Source organism: Seriola aureovittata, chromosome 1 (assembly GCF_021018895.1).
Source record: "Seriola aureovittata isolate HTS-2021-v1 ecotype China chromosome 1, ASM2101889v1, whole genome shotgun sequence".
Classification (NCBI taxonomy): domain Eukaryota; kingdom Metazoa; phylum Chordata; class Actinopteri; order Carangiformes; family Carangidae; genus Seriola; species Seriola aureovittata.
In genome coordinates this window covers 25,079,249-25,098,831 of record NC_079364.1, presented here as the reverse complement: position 1 = coordinate 25,098,831, position 19,583 = coordinate 25,079,249, and the positions used below count along the sequence as shown (strand labels likewise).

The 19,583-nt window shown below is 39.7% G+C and overlaps 1 protein-coding gene across 1 annotated transcript in view; it reads right to left on the bottom strand.

Moving 5' to 3' along the window:
* tox3 (TOX high mobility group box family member 3) overlaps nt 1-18,831 on the bottom strand; it is a 39,356-nt gene extending 20,525 nt beyond the window's left edge. The window contains exon 1 of the mRNA XM_056382696.1: nt 18,035-18,831. Coding sequence (XP_056238671.1) covers nt 18,035-18,136 — 102 coding nt within the window. The 5' untranslated portion in view covers nt 18,137-18,831. The remainder of the gene's footprint in view (nt 1-18,034) is intronic.
* Between the last annotated feature and the right edge of the window lie 752 nt (nt 18,832-19,583).

The following is a 19,583-nucleotide window of genomic DNA, read 5'->3' as shown; positions in this document are numbered from 1 at the left end:
TCAGAATACATACTGCCCATTTTTTATTTTTCTGACTGAAGCAGATGTAATTTTGATGCTTGACCCCGCCTCCCCCCCCTTTTTTAAATCCCAGTGCAGGAATATTTGTATGAAAGAATGTCCAGTGGGAAATAAGGTGTTTTACAGCTATTATAGCAAACAAAATTATTTCAACCTCAGGGCGAACACAATATTGCACCAACATGACCCCATCTCACCCCCAGTATGATGGAGTAACCACACAGATCCTATCAGTAAACATGAACTTGTGGACAACCAAGATCCACAGAATACATGCCTGAAGAGCGTCTGATAGCACCGCTGCCATCTATGCATGCATACAAATGAAAAACATGCACTAGTTTATTCCTTTTTCATCTGAACATTGAATACTGCTTTGTCAATGGTCATCAAATAGTTATTAAATTAAAAGAACAACTGGGAAAGATGAATGATGACATAAATTTACTACGAGAAAAATCAACGAATCAAAGAGATTTTTTAATGCTTTTCAAACTAGCCTGTTCTTTGGTGTTACAGCACAATCAAAAAGTCACAATACCAGTGCTGTCGGTCAGCAGGTTACCAAATTGGACACATTCTTTCTCCCCACCAAAAGCCACCAAACTAATTCAATCAAGCACCCGGGCTTTTCCAGAAACATATCAACTGCTGACAAGCGATTTTACAGTTCAGCTTGAGCTCAGTAATCACAGCCTACCATGTGTTCTCTGGAACATGACACTTGTGCTAATATGGTCTCCAGTGGTCTCCATAAAAGACAGCAAAAACACCACAGTTAAATCTCAACCTCCAATCCTGAGAAACCCACAGTAATTTGCTATGTATTATTTTATGCGATTTCCTTTAAGGCTCGGCCTACCGCCAGGTTAGAGCTGCTCTCTTAGCGAAGGAGAGTGGAGACTCAAAAGAGCAGCTCTGTTTCCTTTCCTGCGATCCTGGTCGGGTCCTGTTGAAGCCTCTGGAAAAGTTATCTTCTGATTCACAAGGTCCTCTCACCAAGTATATGCTCATTTACAACCCAATTCAGCATAAACACTCTGCAGCTGCCTCTCTGGTGATCACAAGGCCTATTCACGCCCAGCAGGCTGCTGCGCATGCAGCGCAGAGCTGACATATATAGATATATTCCCTCCTATGTGTGCAGCAGTCAATTTGTAAAGCGACTCCACAACACAGCATGTCCACACAGTCGGCTCACAAGCTGTGTTCTGATCTGCAGGCCGAATCGATTGGTAATTCAGTTTAAAGCTAAAATCATTACTCCCCCAGCCCAGCACTGTCTTCCGCCATTAGGGCTGCTAGTCCTCAACTATATAAGGTAGCATTGAGGGGAAGTTCATTGTAAGCATCTTACTCTTCCTTTGCCTCTCAGTGTGAGTACCTTAACAGACGCACAGAGCATCCAGCATGAGTAAAAGTCCAAGTCTTATCTGGGATCTGAATCAAGCTGATGACAGTTTTGTTCAGGCTGTGTGTGGATTTATCTCCTCTCTCACACCACACTGACCACTGTGGTCTGAACTGTTGTCATCACAGCTTGCTCTGCTTTAGTAAACGCAAACTTCAAGGAACAGTTTAAACCCTTGTGGACCGTGCATCCTGTGTTCTACATGTATGAGGTTCTGGTTGAAATTTGGACCTTTAACTTTTGGAAGATGTCATCACTAACGTCTCTAAAATGTAAGAGCTAGACTTTATAGATGGAGGTTGTCATGAGCAAAACCAAAAGCAGAGCCTCTGTTCTTCAAATTACACTACATGGTGCAGGGACATTACAATTCTGTCATGGGGCATGAAACTAAGTTTGCATATCCAACCAAAATGACAAGCTTAACTATCAAAATAAAGGAAAAACTTTGAGCGATTTCACAGCTCAGCAAATATGCATTATGTTTTTTCAAGCTTCCCAGTCATTATGGCGGTGTTGACAGACAGTAAAAGGCGAGTTATAGTTGGTGCATTCAGCATATTCCTTGGGACTAAATTTATATTCAGCACAGACTTGGTGTATAAGGGTGATAACATAGAGATGCAAACAGACTAGGGTGAGATAGTATTTGTAAGATCTTTGCCTTTCTGTTAAAGAACTTGGAGCTGAGTTTATTGCATTAGTTCATACATTAGTTCAGGCAGAAAAGCTGTGAATCACATGATGTACATTTTTTACAACACTCTTTCCCTCATGTTTGACAGCACCGTGGCCAAAGTGACTTTTGGGATCTTATCAAGAAATATCACTCTGTCACGGTGGCACCAGATGAAAGTCTGGACAAACTTTTGTGGAAATCCATCCAATATTTGTTAAGGTTATTCAGTCTGGACCAAAGTGGTGCACAGGCCGACAGACCAACACTGCCACGCCACTAGCATGGCTAAAAATAAGAAGACTTTTATTTTAAAATCGTAATTTCCCTCATTTCTTTAATAATGTTAACACTTAAAAATTCTTTGTCAACAAGTTTTATGTGTAAATGTTGATTTAAGAGCCAACATAGCGACAATACACTAACACATTAACACCATAATTTTGCAGCACAGCCAGTTCCAATGCCAGCATGTTATACAATGGATCTAAAATACACTGAGGTTCACCATTGCTACTGTTTTCTCTAAGGCTAAGACTTGCAAATGCTGCCAAAACAAAGATAGTCTCAGCATTTGTCATAATGGACCCATAGCCTGAGCCCAGTAGTCTCAATACTATGCAGGTCAACATCCAACATCCCGTTTTTTTCTTTTTTCTAGCTGTTGAGTCTGCTCTGTGCTCTCAAGAGCAAATCCTAAAAGAAAGCGCAAGCTAAATGGGGTGCCATCTTTGATCTGGCGGGGTGCAAAGCCATTGGCCCATAGCCACAAAGGGGCTTAGATGATGGAGAGAGCCTCAGAAACATGGTGTAGCTTTCTCACAATGGCTGCTGTTGCATGGACACACAGCTCTTGAGGAAGCAACATGAGAAAGGCTTGGCTTGGTGGTGTTGTCTTGCTCTTACTGCTAAGCCATGTCTCAAGGCTGTTTACTCTCGGCAGCTTTGAAGCAACTCCAACTCAAGATGGTATCAGAGGTGTGGATTTGAACCAAGCTTACTCTGCTCTGTTTGTCACTCTTCTACTTCAGAGCAGGAGGCTGCTCTGGGGTTAAGGAAGCTAATAACTAAAAATTACATGGTTAAATGTCACACAGAAGAAAAGCAGCTTTCTGTCACTGGAAATGGGTTTGTTTTTGGTGGCGCAAATGGTGATGTTTGTGCTCCTTCTCTCGGTTTGTCGTGTGGCTATGAGCTCTGGGACTTGGATTCACATAAAGCTCTATTGAAAGCTGCTGGGAGTGGAGTCCTCTCTTATTGCTTTAGCAGCACAGATGCATTTTTCTATTCCCTGTGTGCCGTTACTGGCTAATACACTCATTATAACCAGCTTTGGGAATGTGCACAGTCAAGAGCTTTTAGTGATGGACTCAACACAGTCCTTCATTTCTTATTGAGTAATGGCAGAAAAGGAAGATATTTGATTTAGTGAATAAAAACAATACATTATTTGGTGCATTTACAGTGCAGGTACAGAAGCCCAAAGTATTGAGAGCAACCACATCAAGATTTTCAGTCCAGTGAAGCCTTAATCTAAAGTATCACATTGTTTTGATAATATCGGATACTAATAACCATTATTAGAAACATATAGTCTGCAAAATGAAATGTACTCTTTCTAGGGGCTGTGGCATTTGAAAAAAAAAAAAGTGCAATTATTAAAACACTTAAGAAATCTTTACACTAAACCTGCAACAGTTTTTGTAGCATTGTGTGCAGCCATTCATTTGCCATTTCAGTCCAGTAATAGATTTTAAAACCTTCCTGTGTACTGTGATAATAACTTTCCAAGTTGGTGTGCAACCTGTGTCTTTTCTGTTATTCTAACCATAAGTCCACAGTAAGCACAAACCGACCAGTTGTTCAATCTCTATAAATCTGAAAAACACAAACTGCTGAGCGGTGACTCATATATCAGTCTATTATATACTACAGGGCTGACTGTATTAAACAAATGGCAAGGCCTGCAGCTGGAAAAGAGAGGCAATATAGAGAGAGCAGAGGTTATTGTCTAATTTAAATCTTGGCTGCTTTCCCAGAGCTGTACCACATTCCAATTTGTGGCTGTGTTGCTTGGCGCTGCTGACAGAGGTCCGGCTGCAAATACTCTCGGGCTCCTCTCCAGAAATGTGTCTCCAAACTGACAATCAACAAGTTGGCAGAGATTAACGGAATGACTGGGGCAAATTAGGTAAAATAATGAAAATGCACAGATATGGATGTTGCGCTTTGTGCCATCTCTGCACGTGCCGTTTTTTTTTTTTTTTTTATCGCCCACTGCAGTGGCAATAATGTATCTATAATCATTATGACTTGATGTGCAACAACACAGACCCATCAAGAAAGCCAGTGCATTGCTTCTGTACCGTCTTTGAGTTCCATAATGAAATAGCAGCTGGAAAAGACATCTGTGAAAACATAGTAGTTACAGAATGGTTGAGCAGGCTCTTAGAAGCAATTAGCTATTTCAAGCATTTTCTCTTTGGCATACTATTGTCCATTCATCTGCTAGATTGACAGCACACCAGGACATCATTAGCAAACCTGACAGCTGTTGAGTCGCAGACATTGTTTTTCTTGTGACAGCAACCATCAGGCTAAGTGCTTCACTAATGTTTTTAACAGTAGTTAAACTCGAAATGTCACTTTAACATTTCCTACTTCAAAAGCACCGAGAGATTAAGATACCAGCTTTGAATAATTACAAACACTAAGCTTCAACTTTGATTCCATATCATTGCACTGACATTTAAAGAGATTCGGAACAAAGACGCACTACACATCTTTTAGTCATAATGTAAAAATGATTCCTTTCGGCTGTTTAAAACGACAGGTGGGAGATCAAAGGCACACAGAAACCTGGAGGTCTGCCGTGTATAGAGGAGGTGCTTTCAAAAGAACAAGGTAAGTTAGCAAAGTGTTCTCATGAGAGAAAAAAAAACAGTAAAACGCTCTATTTAAAAATCTTTTCTGTTGATGACACTTGTCAGTGTGTGGCCAGTCTCCCTATTGATCAGGCAAACTGGTGAAAATCCATTTGCCTTACAAATCTTGCGCCTGTGCAGTGTATGTGCAGTATAAACACACTGCAGTTAAAAAGTAGCCTATGTACACACTGCAGTTTAAAAGCAAATGACTGTTAATCCAAATAATTTGTAAAAATGTACAGACACGACGGTTTGTCATGTCCTGTAGATATAGTTTTGACATGTTCCTCCAACATCCCCTTTCATGCTCATGAAAGAGTGCACAAGCAAATAATCCTGAACCTGTCTCTTTTTACAATTTAAAATAAATGTATATGTTGTATTTGTACGACCCTCCTTTACAGCTGTATTGATTTCCTCCTTTGACCACAGCTCCCTCTGAACACTTTTATCCCATTTCTCTACTGCAGGCAGCTAAAAAAAGGAGTCACTGACATTTTCTGTATTTGAGCCTTGACCTCTATTTTAGGATCATGCTGTGAGTTTCTCCACTAAAATAAATGAGAGCAGGGCACAGTCTGCTCTGCACTCACACCTTCCTGTGCACATGTTCTCTCATCACTTTTCATTTGTCTTCATTAGGCTCATTCTTGACCCGTTTCTCCAAATTCTCCGCCAGTATATACGGTCTGCACAGAGCATCCGGACATGCAATATTGTAACTCAAATCTCCTGGTATCCTTGTTGTTTATATGCAAAGGTGATTAACACCTAATGAAAATAACTTGTAACTAACGCAAGCAAACATGTTATAGCCTAAAATACATGTAAAAGGGTTTCCCATGTCAGTCAGGTGCAGTCAGTCAAATAACCCTGAAAGACAAACGTCACTAATCCAATTAATCAATATATAAACAAAAGCCTGTAATGACAAAAATCGGTGATTTCAACAGGGGGCGCCCTGCTGTAAAAGCTGACTGCAGCTTTAATTTGCAGTGAGAAACAGAATTCCCACTGTCAACTTGTCATCAGCTAATTTACCTGGAGCCAGAGGGGGAGATTCACTGGACACATAGGGAGAGTTAATCTCTTCATTCATCTTCGCTAAAGAGATCGACCCAATTAGCTCAGCACATTGACTGACAGCCCTTGTGTTTGCTTTTCTCCCTCGACTTTTTCCCCCCTCTTCTTAAATCAGGAGTTATGCAGTTTATGCTGGCTCCAGCTAAAGGGCCTCTAAAATTATTTGAGGGTACTGTACAATAGTGAAATAATCATGATGTCTTTATTCAAATCTGTCGAGTCTGAAATATTCCACTGCAATTTGCTGTGACTGATTAGCCAGTGGAAGGGTTGCTTGAGGATAGCTCTCCAGAGCTCTGTAATTGAGCGGATTTGACTTGGGAGAGGTTTTTTCTGCTGATAACTACACACATTCCCTTTTTAATGTACTTTTCTTTTTTTAGCCTCTACTAAGAGCCAGTGCACATCAGAATTATGATGGTTGCAGAAACAGCAGTATGTAGTATGTAGGACAGTTTATATTACAATCGCTGTCCCTAGAAAATGGGATTCCACATCGTCTTTCATCTGATGATTTACCACAATATCTCTGGCTGTAGCCCAGAGACCAGTCAGTGTTGGCTGGCCTGGTCACTGCAGGACTGTCAGATCTAGAAACTCAAAGATCAGGGACAACAGCCCCGAGGACTGCCACCATAGCCTCTGACATCGAACAATACACACAACATAGAGAATGTTGATGCAAATGTCTTTGTGCCATTACTAATTTTTTAGTACAGGATATGAAGTCTTAAAAATGCTAAATAAGCACTTCGTAAAATATTACATGAATTTCATCATTTGGCATCTTTTTGATCTCAGTGGTGAGGAGAGTTATTTTGCCAGTCAAAGCAGGGCTTTTGCTGGAACAGCTGTGCTCAGTCTGGTATGACCAGCAGCTTGGTGTGGTTAATGTGAACTAATGTTAGCAAGGTTAAGACAGATATTGTTGAGTGACATTTCACATTTACTACTCTTTTGAAATTGTTACTAGTTGCCATTGTAACAAAAAACAGCAACAAACACTGTGTGTTTAGTAAAACTTATATAAGACCAATTTAAATCGCTGAGGGAAAATTTCTGTGAAAATCATCAGTTTTCCTTTGATGACCTGTGACAGTTTGACAAACGTATGGTTACATTCTGTTGTTGGCACATACATGTGAGGGATTGCAAGGCTTAAAAGGGATGATAAACAGTGCACTGAAAAGGGGTAAGCCATCAAATAATGTCTAATAATGAGCTGTTTCATTATAATCCTGTGTGGATAATTATGAGATTAATATGTCAATTCTGGTTTTGGCAGGTTCTGCATTCAGGAGAAGCTACATTCAACACAGTCCTTGTGCCACAATGCAATGAAAACTGTTTTCTTCTTTCACATTAAATCGTGTTTATTTGGTGCAGAAAACAAAGAGAGATGCTGTTATTCTTTTCCAAAACACAACACTAATGCTCTGGGGCATGATTTGTCATTGTTATTCAGGGCTCGCTCACCTACACTTACAACATGATCCTTCTGGATTTTAATTAAGCACCAAGGTACCTCCCAGGGGGTTCTGACTTGGCAAAGGAAACTACTTTGATTTATGTACTACTTTGTTGTTCCTGCTTGAAGCTTGCCTGTTATGAGAGACTGTGGTGATGAATGAAAGAACAGGGCAATTATTCTTATTTGTTAATTAGTTCCTGTTAGGGATATGTTCTTCTAAAAATATCAATACCCACTAATAGTGAAGCTGCACATCCCTCAACCTCAAAACAACCAAACAGAAACCAGTGACTGTGTTAGGACTGTGTAAACTGGGACTCTTACTGTAAGCTGGGCACATGCTCGTAAATGTTGAGCTAAACTTAGTGACAATTCACCACTACATCAACTACACCTAATAGGAATGTGCCTCTGTGTGTTACCAGCAGCATAATACATCAATTTGCATGCATCCACTATTCGTCACCATCTATACAGCAGAAAACAGCACAAATCAGCAAAATACTTATTTGCAGGACACTACAGGACAGTATGTCATTTCAACAGTGATTGTATTCAAGCACAAGTTACTTGCTGTTAAATCAGTAATTAACAGTAAACATTAGTGTAGCTCCAGAGAATTTCATGAGCAGCAGTGCACACATTTGTCAATTATCAATATGCCACTCAGTCAAATGAAATTAACATTTTTATGAATTAAATAAGATTTTATTGTTATGGAAATATCAATGCATGAGGAAAAAAATAAACAACATAAAAAACATTAATTAAAAAACAAACGTGGGGGTGCAGAAACATTATTAACCTGTAGTAAGTTGTAGTGAGAGTGTTAACACTTTTCAGACACATTAACTTATACATACTTGTTAGTCAAAGCTAATAATGTTGTTTCTCTTTCTAGATAGGTATTACTTATAATCACATAGCATTGATTCAATATAAAATATGAAGTACTGGCAAGAGCAGAAACCGAGACTAATGACAAATACTCACATGTGATCTAATATTAATATTGTTATGGTGTCAAGTTTCTTTTACTTTTTATTAATTGACCACAATATAAAAAGTGAAAATTGCTCTTTCCAACAACTTCATTGAGGCCGACTGTGCCACATATCCACATTCACAAATCAAAGCAGCAGCTGAAGACATATCCCATGATGAGGGTTGAAAGTGATGGTCAGCCACCTCAGTGACACAGCAATGGTTTCAGAGACAGACCTTGTACGAGGTCTGCTATCCTAGATGCATATCAGAAGCTAATGGAGTCTCGAAACTACAGGGGTGCTGCAGGGTCTCTACGATTAGCTCGCAGAACTGCTGAAGGTCAGCACTGCTGAGCTGAGCAGCCACAAGCCTTCATAAAACCATGCAGCGTATCATTATTTTCAAAGTGTTTCATTATGGACGGTTAACCTTGGCTAACTCCGACCTAACACTTTAATCAGCTGCCTGTAATGCCTTTGAAACAGTGTAATCATTCAGCTTCTCTTCTTGTTTATCAGCGGGAGACACACAAATGTGGTGGAGCCTATTTCAAAAAAGACGGAACACTTTCCCAAGGCTGTTCAGGTATTTGAAAAGTTTACACCGTGAGTCAGAACCTCCAAAGATGAGGAAGTAGATCAGTTTCCTTGGAAGGAATGTCATTTGAAAGAATCGTCAGTGGCTGTCCAGCGAGGGGAACCCTGCCAATGCTGAGGCCTCAGAGACCTTGATCTTGATTCTACTGCTGCCATCCCACACTATGACCACATGCGAGAGTCGTTGAGCCAGCGGAAACACACACATCACAATAAACGAGGACATGCTGTGAATGAGCCTCGACTTCAACTCCTAAAAACATCAGAAGCTGGCTCAAGAATTCCATGGACCCCATTCATAATCCCAGCTGAGGTTTCAGGGACTGGACCTTTATTATGTGGCTGGAGTTTTTAACCGAGGCCATGTCCATTGTTCCTTTTGATCACGCGACTAAATAAAAAGTAGATCAATTCATGAATACTGCATGATTTTTATGAGACGGAAACTCTGAGCGCAGTGATATTTCAGGAATATTCGAGAGCTTTATTCATTCAAATGAAGGCAATTGTTGGACAATTATGGCTAAAAGAACGACGTCAGAGTGACGCAAAGAGTCAACAGTCCCCCACAGTGTCCCGTCCTGACAGCTGAAACATGATTTACATTTTTATGGTTATGCTTAGACAACTCTTCTAACCAGTTCTTGGTCAGGATATAGTGATAGATAATGATCACAGAACAATGCTGAAAAAGGTCAGTGCATCATGCTTCAAGTCAAGTTATCACGGTTCGCACAAATATAAAAGTTATTTATGGGGAGAAATTGTACAAATGGTTGTAAAAAATTGGTGATAAGTTGGTGACTGTGCAGAGAATGACAGTGAATTAGAGGCCAGAAATAATAAATAAACCATATTAGACATTAGCAAAGAGTAACTGTTGTTTAATTCCTGTGCAGAAGGTCCTTTTAAAAGGTGAAATTGCTCTCCAAGATGGATACACATTTCTGCCAAACCAAGTATAAGGAAGACATAAAGGGCAAACATATTTTTCTAGTAACAGCTGTTTCATTCTCCTCCGGGACTTAACAGAAGAGCGAGACAATCCTCCATCAGTGCAATGTATCAAGAGCTTGATATCATTCAAACAGGACATGAATTATGACAAAAAACAAACTATTCATGCCAATGAATACTCTTATCAGTCACATGCATGTATATAAAAGATTCATTTAAACTGAGGCGGGGTGAGATGGCAGTTTTCCAATTCTGGGAGACTATTAAAGCTCATTTAGGGAGGTGAAGTAGCTTTATAGGCTGCAGTATTATTGCTATGGCAGTAACTGCTCAGACAGACGTCAACATTATCCAACTACCACAAACAGACTGTATGTTTGTGAGGGAGTGTTTGACAATCACTACAGGATGCTCAACATGAACAGAATCATGCGAAAAAGGGACAAAACAGTGACCAATCCTGTTTATTATATCTGTAAGCAATGAATAATTCAGTCTAATCATTAACAGATGTGTTTCAAAGTGATGCTTCCGCAGTTTGCTGTGCGATAAACATGTTACGTTCAAAGTCAGTCTTCCCTGAACCATGCGGCAGGTTTCTACAACATGGCATCTATTTGACCGTTCAAATAAAAGTTTTATTTACCCCCATTATTTAAGCTCTTTGTCCGAGAGGTCTAAGGGGTATTTGCACACCTGCTACTATTGTCGGTCCTTTTAGCACAACCTGGTAACACACTGCATTATGGGAATGTGTGATGTAGGAGGGGGCCGCTGTAAAGGGTGAATTAATCACACTGCGTAAAATGTAATACTACACACACCTGCAGCCCGCACAGCCTATAATGAGAAAGAAATTCACATTCAAACTGATACAGGAACAATTGTTGAAACAGTGACTAATATTTCTATGAGTAGGCTGCTTTAGCTGGAATGGTCACAGCTAAATCAAAACATAAAATGAAACCTACACTCGGCCAATAATTCTAGTTTTGGTTGACAGGACTAACTTATGTGTTACAGGAAATAATATCTTCATCTTGAAAATGTGATTCTGCATTTACCCGACTAGAAGCTGACTTTAGAGAAAATAACAGTAACAGCTGGAGGAAAGAAGTCTGATATAAACAGCGTGGCAATGAATTCAACTCCAGTCCACTCTCGAAAATTTTACCCATAACTGTGTGAGCAGGAGGACATTCGTCAGTGGCCTGTGCTCCTTGAAAAGAGCCAAGGGCTTAAGTCAAGCAAGTCAACTTAAAAGGAAAACAGCAGAATGTTTTGATACAGTCTGTGAGCCCATTAAGAGAATTGGACATTAGATCTATGAAACATGGAATGGCTGCGTCTCTGGAAAGCTTTAAAAATGAATGTGCCTTAACAGCGAGGCTAACCACTAAAGGGACACAACACTTATTGAATCAGCCAACCAGAAGTGATTGACTGGTCCTTTTGAAAACTGCTTAATTCACGGTAAAAGCAGTTTTTTCGGGGCACAGGGACTTTTTTTTCCCCCCTTCCTTTTAATAAGTCAGCAAGGTTGAGGCTGTCAAAGATGTAGTGAGCCAAAACCAGATTAAAACAGTTTATCACAGTGGAAAAATATCTCTTGTTTGATTCAAAAGGAGCACAGTGTTCACAGAAAATAAGAAGAATCCTTCAACTTTCTCATAGACGAGTTCAGTCTCAGCGTGGAACTAGGATTTATGGATGTTTTTGGAGTGGGCTTAGCTTATTTGGCTTTTCCTCAGACACAAAAAAAAACCAAACACATTAGTTAAAATGTGTTTGAATACAACACTGCAATTGATGCCAGTGTGGATAGCCCTTTTATGTTATACTGTATATGGTTTAATCAAAACCACCAAAATTAAAACAAATTAAACATTGGAGTTATTAGTGTGCCATGTTCCATTTGCACAGTAATGAAGCATCAAATAATAACATGTTTTGGAGAAAAGTAATAATGACGCAAGGAGCAATTTTCATTCAAGCAATAGATTGTATTGTACTACACATCTAAACTCTACTGTGAATCTGATAATGATAAAAATAACAGAAAAAAAATAGCTATTAAAGAAATCATGAAGACAAACCAATGATCATTATCAGAACATTTAAATAGCCATTCAACACTTTGAGGAATACAAGTAACTCCTCTTTTAATGTATGACATTGGATGTCAAAAGAAACAATTTTTCCTCAGGCACTTACATGGTTTGATGGATGGTGCAGCGATGCTGTGTACATGATCAAAATCCAATAACAAATGTGTCTCTCCTGCGCATTCATCCTCTTTATCACTGAAAGAGATGTTTTTGAAACAGCATGCAGCTACACATTTTCCAGCAAGAGACTGTTGTTTTAGTTCAGTGGGGACCAACACTGCCGGGGTTAATCCTCATGGAGAAACATAAAGTCATACACACACGGTAGGCCCACTCTACAAAGACATCCAACATGTAAGAATTGATTCTTGAACTGGTTTAACTGTACTTTGTATTTAGGCCCTGATTTGTCCCTGGTCATGAAATCACATGTTCTTTGTCTACAGCCATTTCAGATGGACAGTGGATTGCCAAACACAGCAGAAGAGAAACTATTTTAGAGTGTGAGGTTTGTCTAAATGAACAACACAGAGTAAAGCACTGGGAGATGTAATGAAAAGGATTTATGAGCAGTGATGGCAGGATTACAGAAGGTCTTTACGAGTGCTGATCGGGGTAATGGTCTATGTCTGTATAAGATTTCAGGGCCATATTGTCACATCCACCTCATAAACAAAACAGATAACCTGGTCTTGCGTTTCCCACAGGTTCACAATGTTGGTTCAGATTATACTGGAAAAACAGCTTGAAAGTGAGAAGCTAATTCTGAGAGACTTAGCTGCTGCTTGTGCATGTGCATACGTGTCATATGTCTACAATGTCAACATGTTAACATGATCAACAAAATAAAGAGACTGACAGCTGTGATAATGTGGTGCCACAGGAATCAGAGACTATCAGGCTCATGGTTTAAAACAACCATACAACGTCTTCAGAGACAACCACGGTAAACCCCTTAAAAGCCAGTTTTCAAACACAATTATACAGTTTCCACAAATATGTCTCTGTCACTGATGTGTCCTTGTAGGATCACAGCAACTTTGTTGAGAGGAAATCCATGTTAAGACCCAGTGCTGTAAGTGGAGACCTGTGCATTGAGAAACATCTGCTCTATACAGACATACGTTTAGTGTGGTCTGTTGGACAGAGCAGTCATTCTTAGATGTAGGAACTCCAAGTACAGTATGTGCCTTGGAGTGGACGGACTAAAAATAACACTCTCTAATCTCAGTGGGAAAATTAGGTGTTTAATAAATCTGTTAAACGACGTCTCCTGACAGGCTACAACTAAAAGACTCAGCAACACACATCAGCTATTCACTTTTTGGACACTTAAACATTTAACATGCACCTTGGAGTCATATCCATCAACCATTGAGTTTGACAAAGCAGACAGCCTCTGGGGTTAAACACACACACACACACACACACACACACACACACACACACACACACACACACACACACACACACACACACACACACACACACACACACACACACACACACACACACACACACACACACATTTAAAGTTGTGTTTGGATATGTTTAGAATGTGTGTGATGAAATGGCACCAGCTGTGTACACTGGAGAGATGCACAAGGCCCCCTGGTTGAGCTGAGTGTTAACCCCTTCCCTCCCAAGGAAGCAGGGGGGACAGCAGACACAAAAGAAGCTTGGTTTGGACACAATAAAGGGTGTGCTGCTGTGACAGTACAATAATTCACTAAGATCCTTCCCCCAGTTCCTTAAATCTTTGTTTTTTTTGGTTTCCTTACGTACGCATGTGTCAGTGCGAGCCACATGAACCATGAGCAGGTTTCTCTTCCACCTACAGCACATTTTACAGGCTCCATAAAATCCTCTGATAATTGCAGCTGCACCCCTACATCATCATGTCAAGTCTTACAGTCTGAACAACTTCCTAATCATTGTTTTCACAGCACAGTTAGTCTTTCATATCATGGGTGAATGGACAATAAAATACAAAGTAGATGGTGAATAAATTCTCAGGAGTGCTTTATCTAAGTTCAGATTATAAAGGACAAAGTTGTCTATGTGCTGTAATAGAGAATTTGTCTTATTATAAACTTGCATTGCTTAAGTTTTTAGTCCTGGTTGATCTGATGATACCCGCGGTTACTGGTGAAATCAGAAAGTGTGGTTTAATAAAAGACCAAACACAACCTGAGCAGCTACTCTGTCAGAAATACAGAGGAGCAACAGGAGTATCCGTTTACAAGGCAACCAACCAAACTATTAAATGTTGCTTTAATTAAGAATTCAGTCAATAGAAATTAAAATCGCAATCTAATTTCATGCTGAACATGACATGAGTAGTTTTCCACAACATGGCAAAGTTGGTTACCTTGCTCAGCTAACATGCTGATGAAAAAAAGATCACCGTTTTTTCTTTCTGTTTTTTCTGTTGCATTTGTGACTACCTATAAAAACTATTAATATATAGTAGATATATAGTATTAAAAACGGGATTTGATTTCCTGAAAATCTCAAGGATTATAGCTTCAATTTAAAAGAGGCTGTTTAAAAAATAATGATAATTTGCACAAAATCTATACTTCCTCTTACAGCGCTCAACATCAACAATGATACAGGTCACACAAGTTTGTAACTTTCCATCTACAATGTGTCTCTGCAACAGTGTCATTAAAAAAACTCTGATGTATGGCCAGTTCTCAACTACAAAGAATTATGATGTCTCTGTGGTGCTGGTATTAGTTTTGCAAATAAACCTCAAGTGTTCGCACCAGTGTAGGTGAAGAGTTTGTATTAACATCTGTTGGTAATTTCAGTCTCTTTTTGCCTGGAGGTAATGAAAGCCCACACTAAATGGATACTGTATCTGAAACATTATTAAACCTTAAGAAAAAAAAGACCAGATGGCCATAAATATGGGCATAACACAGGGTCCCTTTCATGAGACCATTAAAGTCAGTCACGTTTGGCTTTTACAAATAAAAAAAATAAAAAAAACCAAACAGCTCCTTGTCTTTGGTTAATGCTGTGCCTGACTGAAGAGCTGGCCCAGAAAAAAACACACAAGTTTAACTGTCTCATTTATCATTTTGGTGATGCCAGTGATGATTCACTGGCATCACCAAAATGATAAACTGGACAAATGAGAACTATATTATATGTATACAGACATACACAAGTATATACAGGCTGTTTAACTTTTATTAAAAGTATTTTATACTTTTTTATACTATAATTTTCCAAACTTTAACAGACAATCAGAAAACAATGCAAGCTGAAAGTACAAGTAGGGGACTTGATGGGTATGCCCTTGAGCAGAACTGATCTATGCTCAACCTTAAGTCAGGGAGGTTTAAGGGAAATGGACCCTGCTGTGACAGCACTGTCACCAACCTGAACACTCAAAATCACAGAAATAAACCTTTTACATTTTCTTTAAGAGAGTTTTAAGAGTGAACAGAGTTTAATTCTACCAGATTACAGCAAGTGATTTTTCTTGCTAAATATATTTTATGAGCATTATTCAGCTGTGTGAAGTTGTGGCATGTTCCTCTTCAGGACTGCTGTTTCTCCTTCATCTCAGAGCCAAAAAACAGGCAGCTTCATTAGTCATGACTGCAGCACCTAATTAAGTTTGTGCCACTCGTTTGGATTTTTCTGTAAATTTAAAAGAATCTCTGATGTTTCAAAGTGCCTCTGGGCCCTTCTTGTCTCTGTTGTCATTAAAATTGAACATTTCCTGTGCCAGCCTTTTGAGAGGGTATTGCCTGTTTTCAAATCAAAACTGTGAATCTAGTGAAAGTTGTTTGCAAAAAAGGTGCTGTGACAGCTTATAAATAGATGTAAGAAGTAATGCTTTAGTTCTGTGTGACTTGTAAGCATGCCACATCTTTTGGATGACTAACCACTCCGCATTGTGCTACCTTTCAGCAAGTTGATTCAAATAAACTGGAGGCTTATTTGAAAGATGCATGCAAAATAATCTATTTGTTCACCATGGAAAAGCTTTGTAATTAGCATGAAATGCATCCTTTGTACCCCCCCCCCCCCCCCTCCCCGACTCTCTCTCTCCAAAATAACTGGTAGAGATACTGGATAAGCACCTTCTCACCACTCTCCCTCTCTCTCGCTCTCTGCCTCCTTTTGCATTGTGGCCAATTACTGTTACAGATGGAAAATTTCACTTGACCTGGGGAATGTGAGCAGGAATAAAATCGCGCTTCGTCTCTTACACCAATTCAAAGCAATGTAGTTAAAATTTCTCAAGGCTGATGAAGACATGATGAAATTGGGCACATATGACAACTTGGCCACATGACAAAGAGCTGATGAAACACTGAGAAACCTGGTAACTGTTTTGAGCAGCATCAGATTGCAAGGGCTGAATAATTTGGGAGGGGGAGGTGTGTGTGTGTGTGTGTGTGTGTGTGTGTGTGTGTGTGTGTGTGTGTGTGTGTGTGTGTGTGTGTGTGTGTGGAGGGATGGGGGATGTAAGGGGTACCATTGTTTAGACTTCATAAAAGCAGCCCGCCGCTGTTGTGTGATTTTTGCCTGTCATAGTGATGTTCCCTCTTGCTGTGGAACATAGGAGTCAAGCTGCTGATGGATCACTGGCCTAATAGTTCAAGTGTTACATCACTGACAAAATATCACAAACCATCAACTGTGTTTTACATAACCTCAGTCTCACATTTGAGAGTTAATAAACTTGTCATTCCTCATCAATGTTATTATTAACAACTCAGAAACAGCACTGCACACTCTGTATACAGATGTAGCAAGGTGAATACAACAACTTCCTGCATTAACATTAACAATGTTAAATGCAGAAACTATGCTATCCAACCTGAGAGAGAAAACTATGCTGTACATCATGAGGCTGTTTTTATTAGTATGACAGTCTGTGGGTTTACTGAGGCCATGTTTAGATAAGATAAGTGCACAACACAGCGTATTGCTGACAATGAACACATTCATACTGAACAGATAAAAAGTCTGCTGTCTATTTCTCTTTTTGTGTGTTTATTTCTATGTGGAGCTGTGAAGTTGAAAACTGATAATCAGAGTTCATTTCAGGCACTATCTAAAAAAGCAAAAAAGAGCAACCCCAATTTGTTAAAGCTAGTGAAATACTCTGAATAAAAGTTAAACAGCCTGTAACTTGATGATAATGTTGCATTCAGATTAACACAAGAAATCTACATGCCAAAGGGCAAACAAGTGTTTCTATGACATGCTATTTAACATGTTGAGAACTGAAACTGGATTACAGTGGAGCAGAGGAGTTTATCTGACACTTGATACACTGCATCATACTTTGATCACATTTAATGCTCACACTGTAGCCTAATGTAGGTTGCTGATGCAATGATCCACCACTGATGTTGAGGAACATGAAACTGTGTATCCAACAGCGCCTATGACTGTGGATCACATCACTCTATAGTGAGAGTTTAGCGGTGCAGTGAGGCTGGACTGAGCCACACAAAAAGTAACACAGAGTCAGTGCACTTGCATTGTACTCTCCTTTCCATTAACACACAACAAAGTTTGCGGCAAGGGAGGGCAGAATTCATTAGGCAACTTTAGAAAGGCAGTGGTAATAGGGAGGAAGTGAGCTAAATGGAGACAATTAGCAAAATTAGCATATCACTTGTTTTAAATCAAATATTTTTTTAACAGATTTTCACTCATAAAAAGACCAGATGAGCTACGGAGTTACGGAGCACGGTTTCAGCACCAGCGTGGACACACAACACAAAACTAGGCTAAAGCACAAAACAGATGGGTTTCTCACCTTATTGAAGTTGTAGTAGCCCAAACAGTGGGCAAAATCCAGGTTCTGTGGATCTCCTGGAATAGAATTTCCACCAGCAGTCGGATAAAATCTTACATCCATGATGTGAGGGAGCCGCGCAGCTGTAGCTGTAGCCTACTCTGCACGGAGCTCAATTTGTTTCTGCCGTTTACAATCCAAGCGCACAGAGACAAGGGAGACGGAGAAAGAGAGGCAGCGAAACTGACCCCAGCTTTGTTGGGGTAAATGAGATACTGCTGTAGGGAGAAAGGCTTCGGGCAAAGTTTTGATATTCCTCTTCTACGCCTGGTTCAGCCGCTTCATTTCTGAGGAAGAAACATGAAGGTTGGACTGAGCCCAATAAGCTGTCGCTCAAGGAGCAGTAGACGCTGTGTGCCCATGCATTTACACACAGCTGCTGCTGTATACAAAGAAGCCACGAGACCGGCGACTGCGCGTGGGTCCACCTCCTTTTTCCTCGCGCTTCGGATGCAGGAAAAAGAAAAATGAAAACTGAACTTGATAACCACCAAGTAAGTCCGCCCGTCACAACAGTACGCGTACACAGACTATGTGTACTTGTCCTTCGCTGTGTCTCTCAGAAGTTCATTTCTCCAACTTAGAAAACAAGTTGGTAAACCAGTTTAAAACTAAGTAGCTAGCTGGCCGCACGAGCCCATCTGCTAAATGCAGCGTTTGGAGGGTTTGTAAAACAAGCAAAACAACACTCCACAGATGGTGCAATTAGTGAATATGATGTAGTACACTGAGTGTCCCGGTTCTGCCTTTGGCTCTGCCTGTCGTAGTGATGAACAAGGCAAAATGTGTGAACAAGCCAGCCACTCCCCAAACACACTAAGCCACTCCCATGAAAACACTGCATTTAAGTCCATGTGACATGTTGGCATATGATAATTGATTACAATTACAGCAGGCTGTTCTCATATGTACCGGTACATTTTATTATTTTAACATATGCAACATCAGTCCTTGCTGTATTTTGTCATTTGTCTTTTGATTTGCAAACAGAAGCACAATTTGGAAAACCAGTTAAAATTTTTTTATATTTATCATTCAGTGGACAGAAGATTTTCTCACCCTGAGGGTTACAAGAGTCTTTGACGATTCTAGAGATAGGCTACCAGAAGAGATCAAGTATTTTAAATGAACATCTGAAATTTTCAAACATCACCGTTTAATTATCTTTTAAGGAAACCAGTGGTTACACATGTGACCTGAATGTATGCTAGTTACAGTAATAGGGGAACAAAGTCGGGCTAACTTTGAAAAAGTGGATACTCTGATGTTCTATCAAACAGTTGAGCATTTTGAGCCAAGTATAACTTTACATTTTATCACATTTTCACTTGCATCACCAATGTTAATGTTAACAAGGAGCTTTCAATTTAAATGCACCTGTTTTAAACTTAATAGTGTTTGTTTTTGCCTTTTCTTCTGTGAATTTTCATTTGTACTCAGGTGTGACCACTGGAATGTTCTTTTTCAGTCCATCGCCTAAGATATCTAATGTAGGCTTTACCAACTAGAT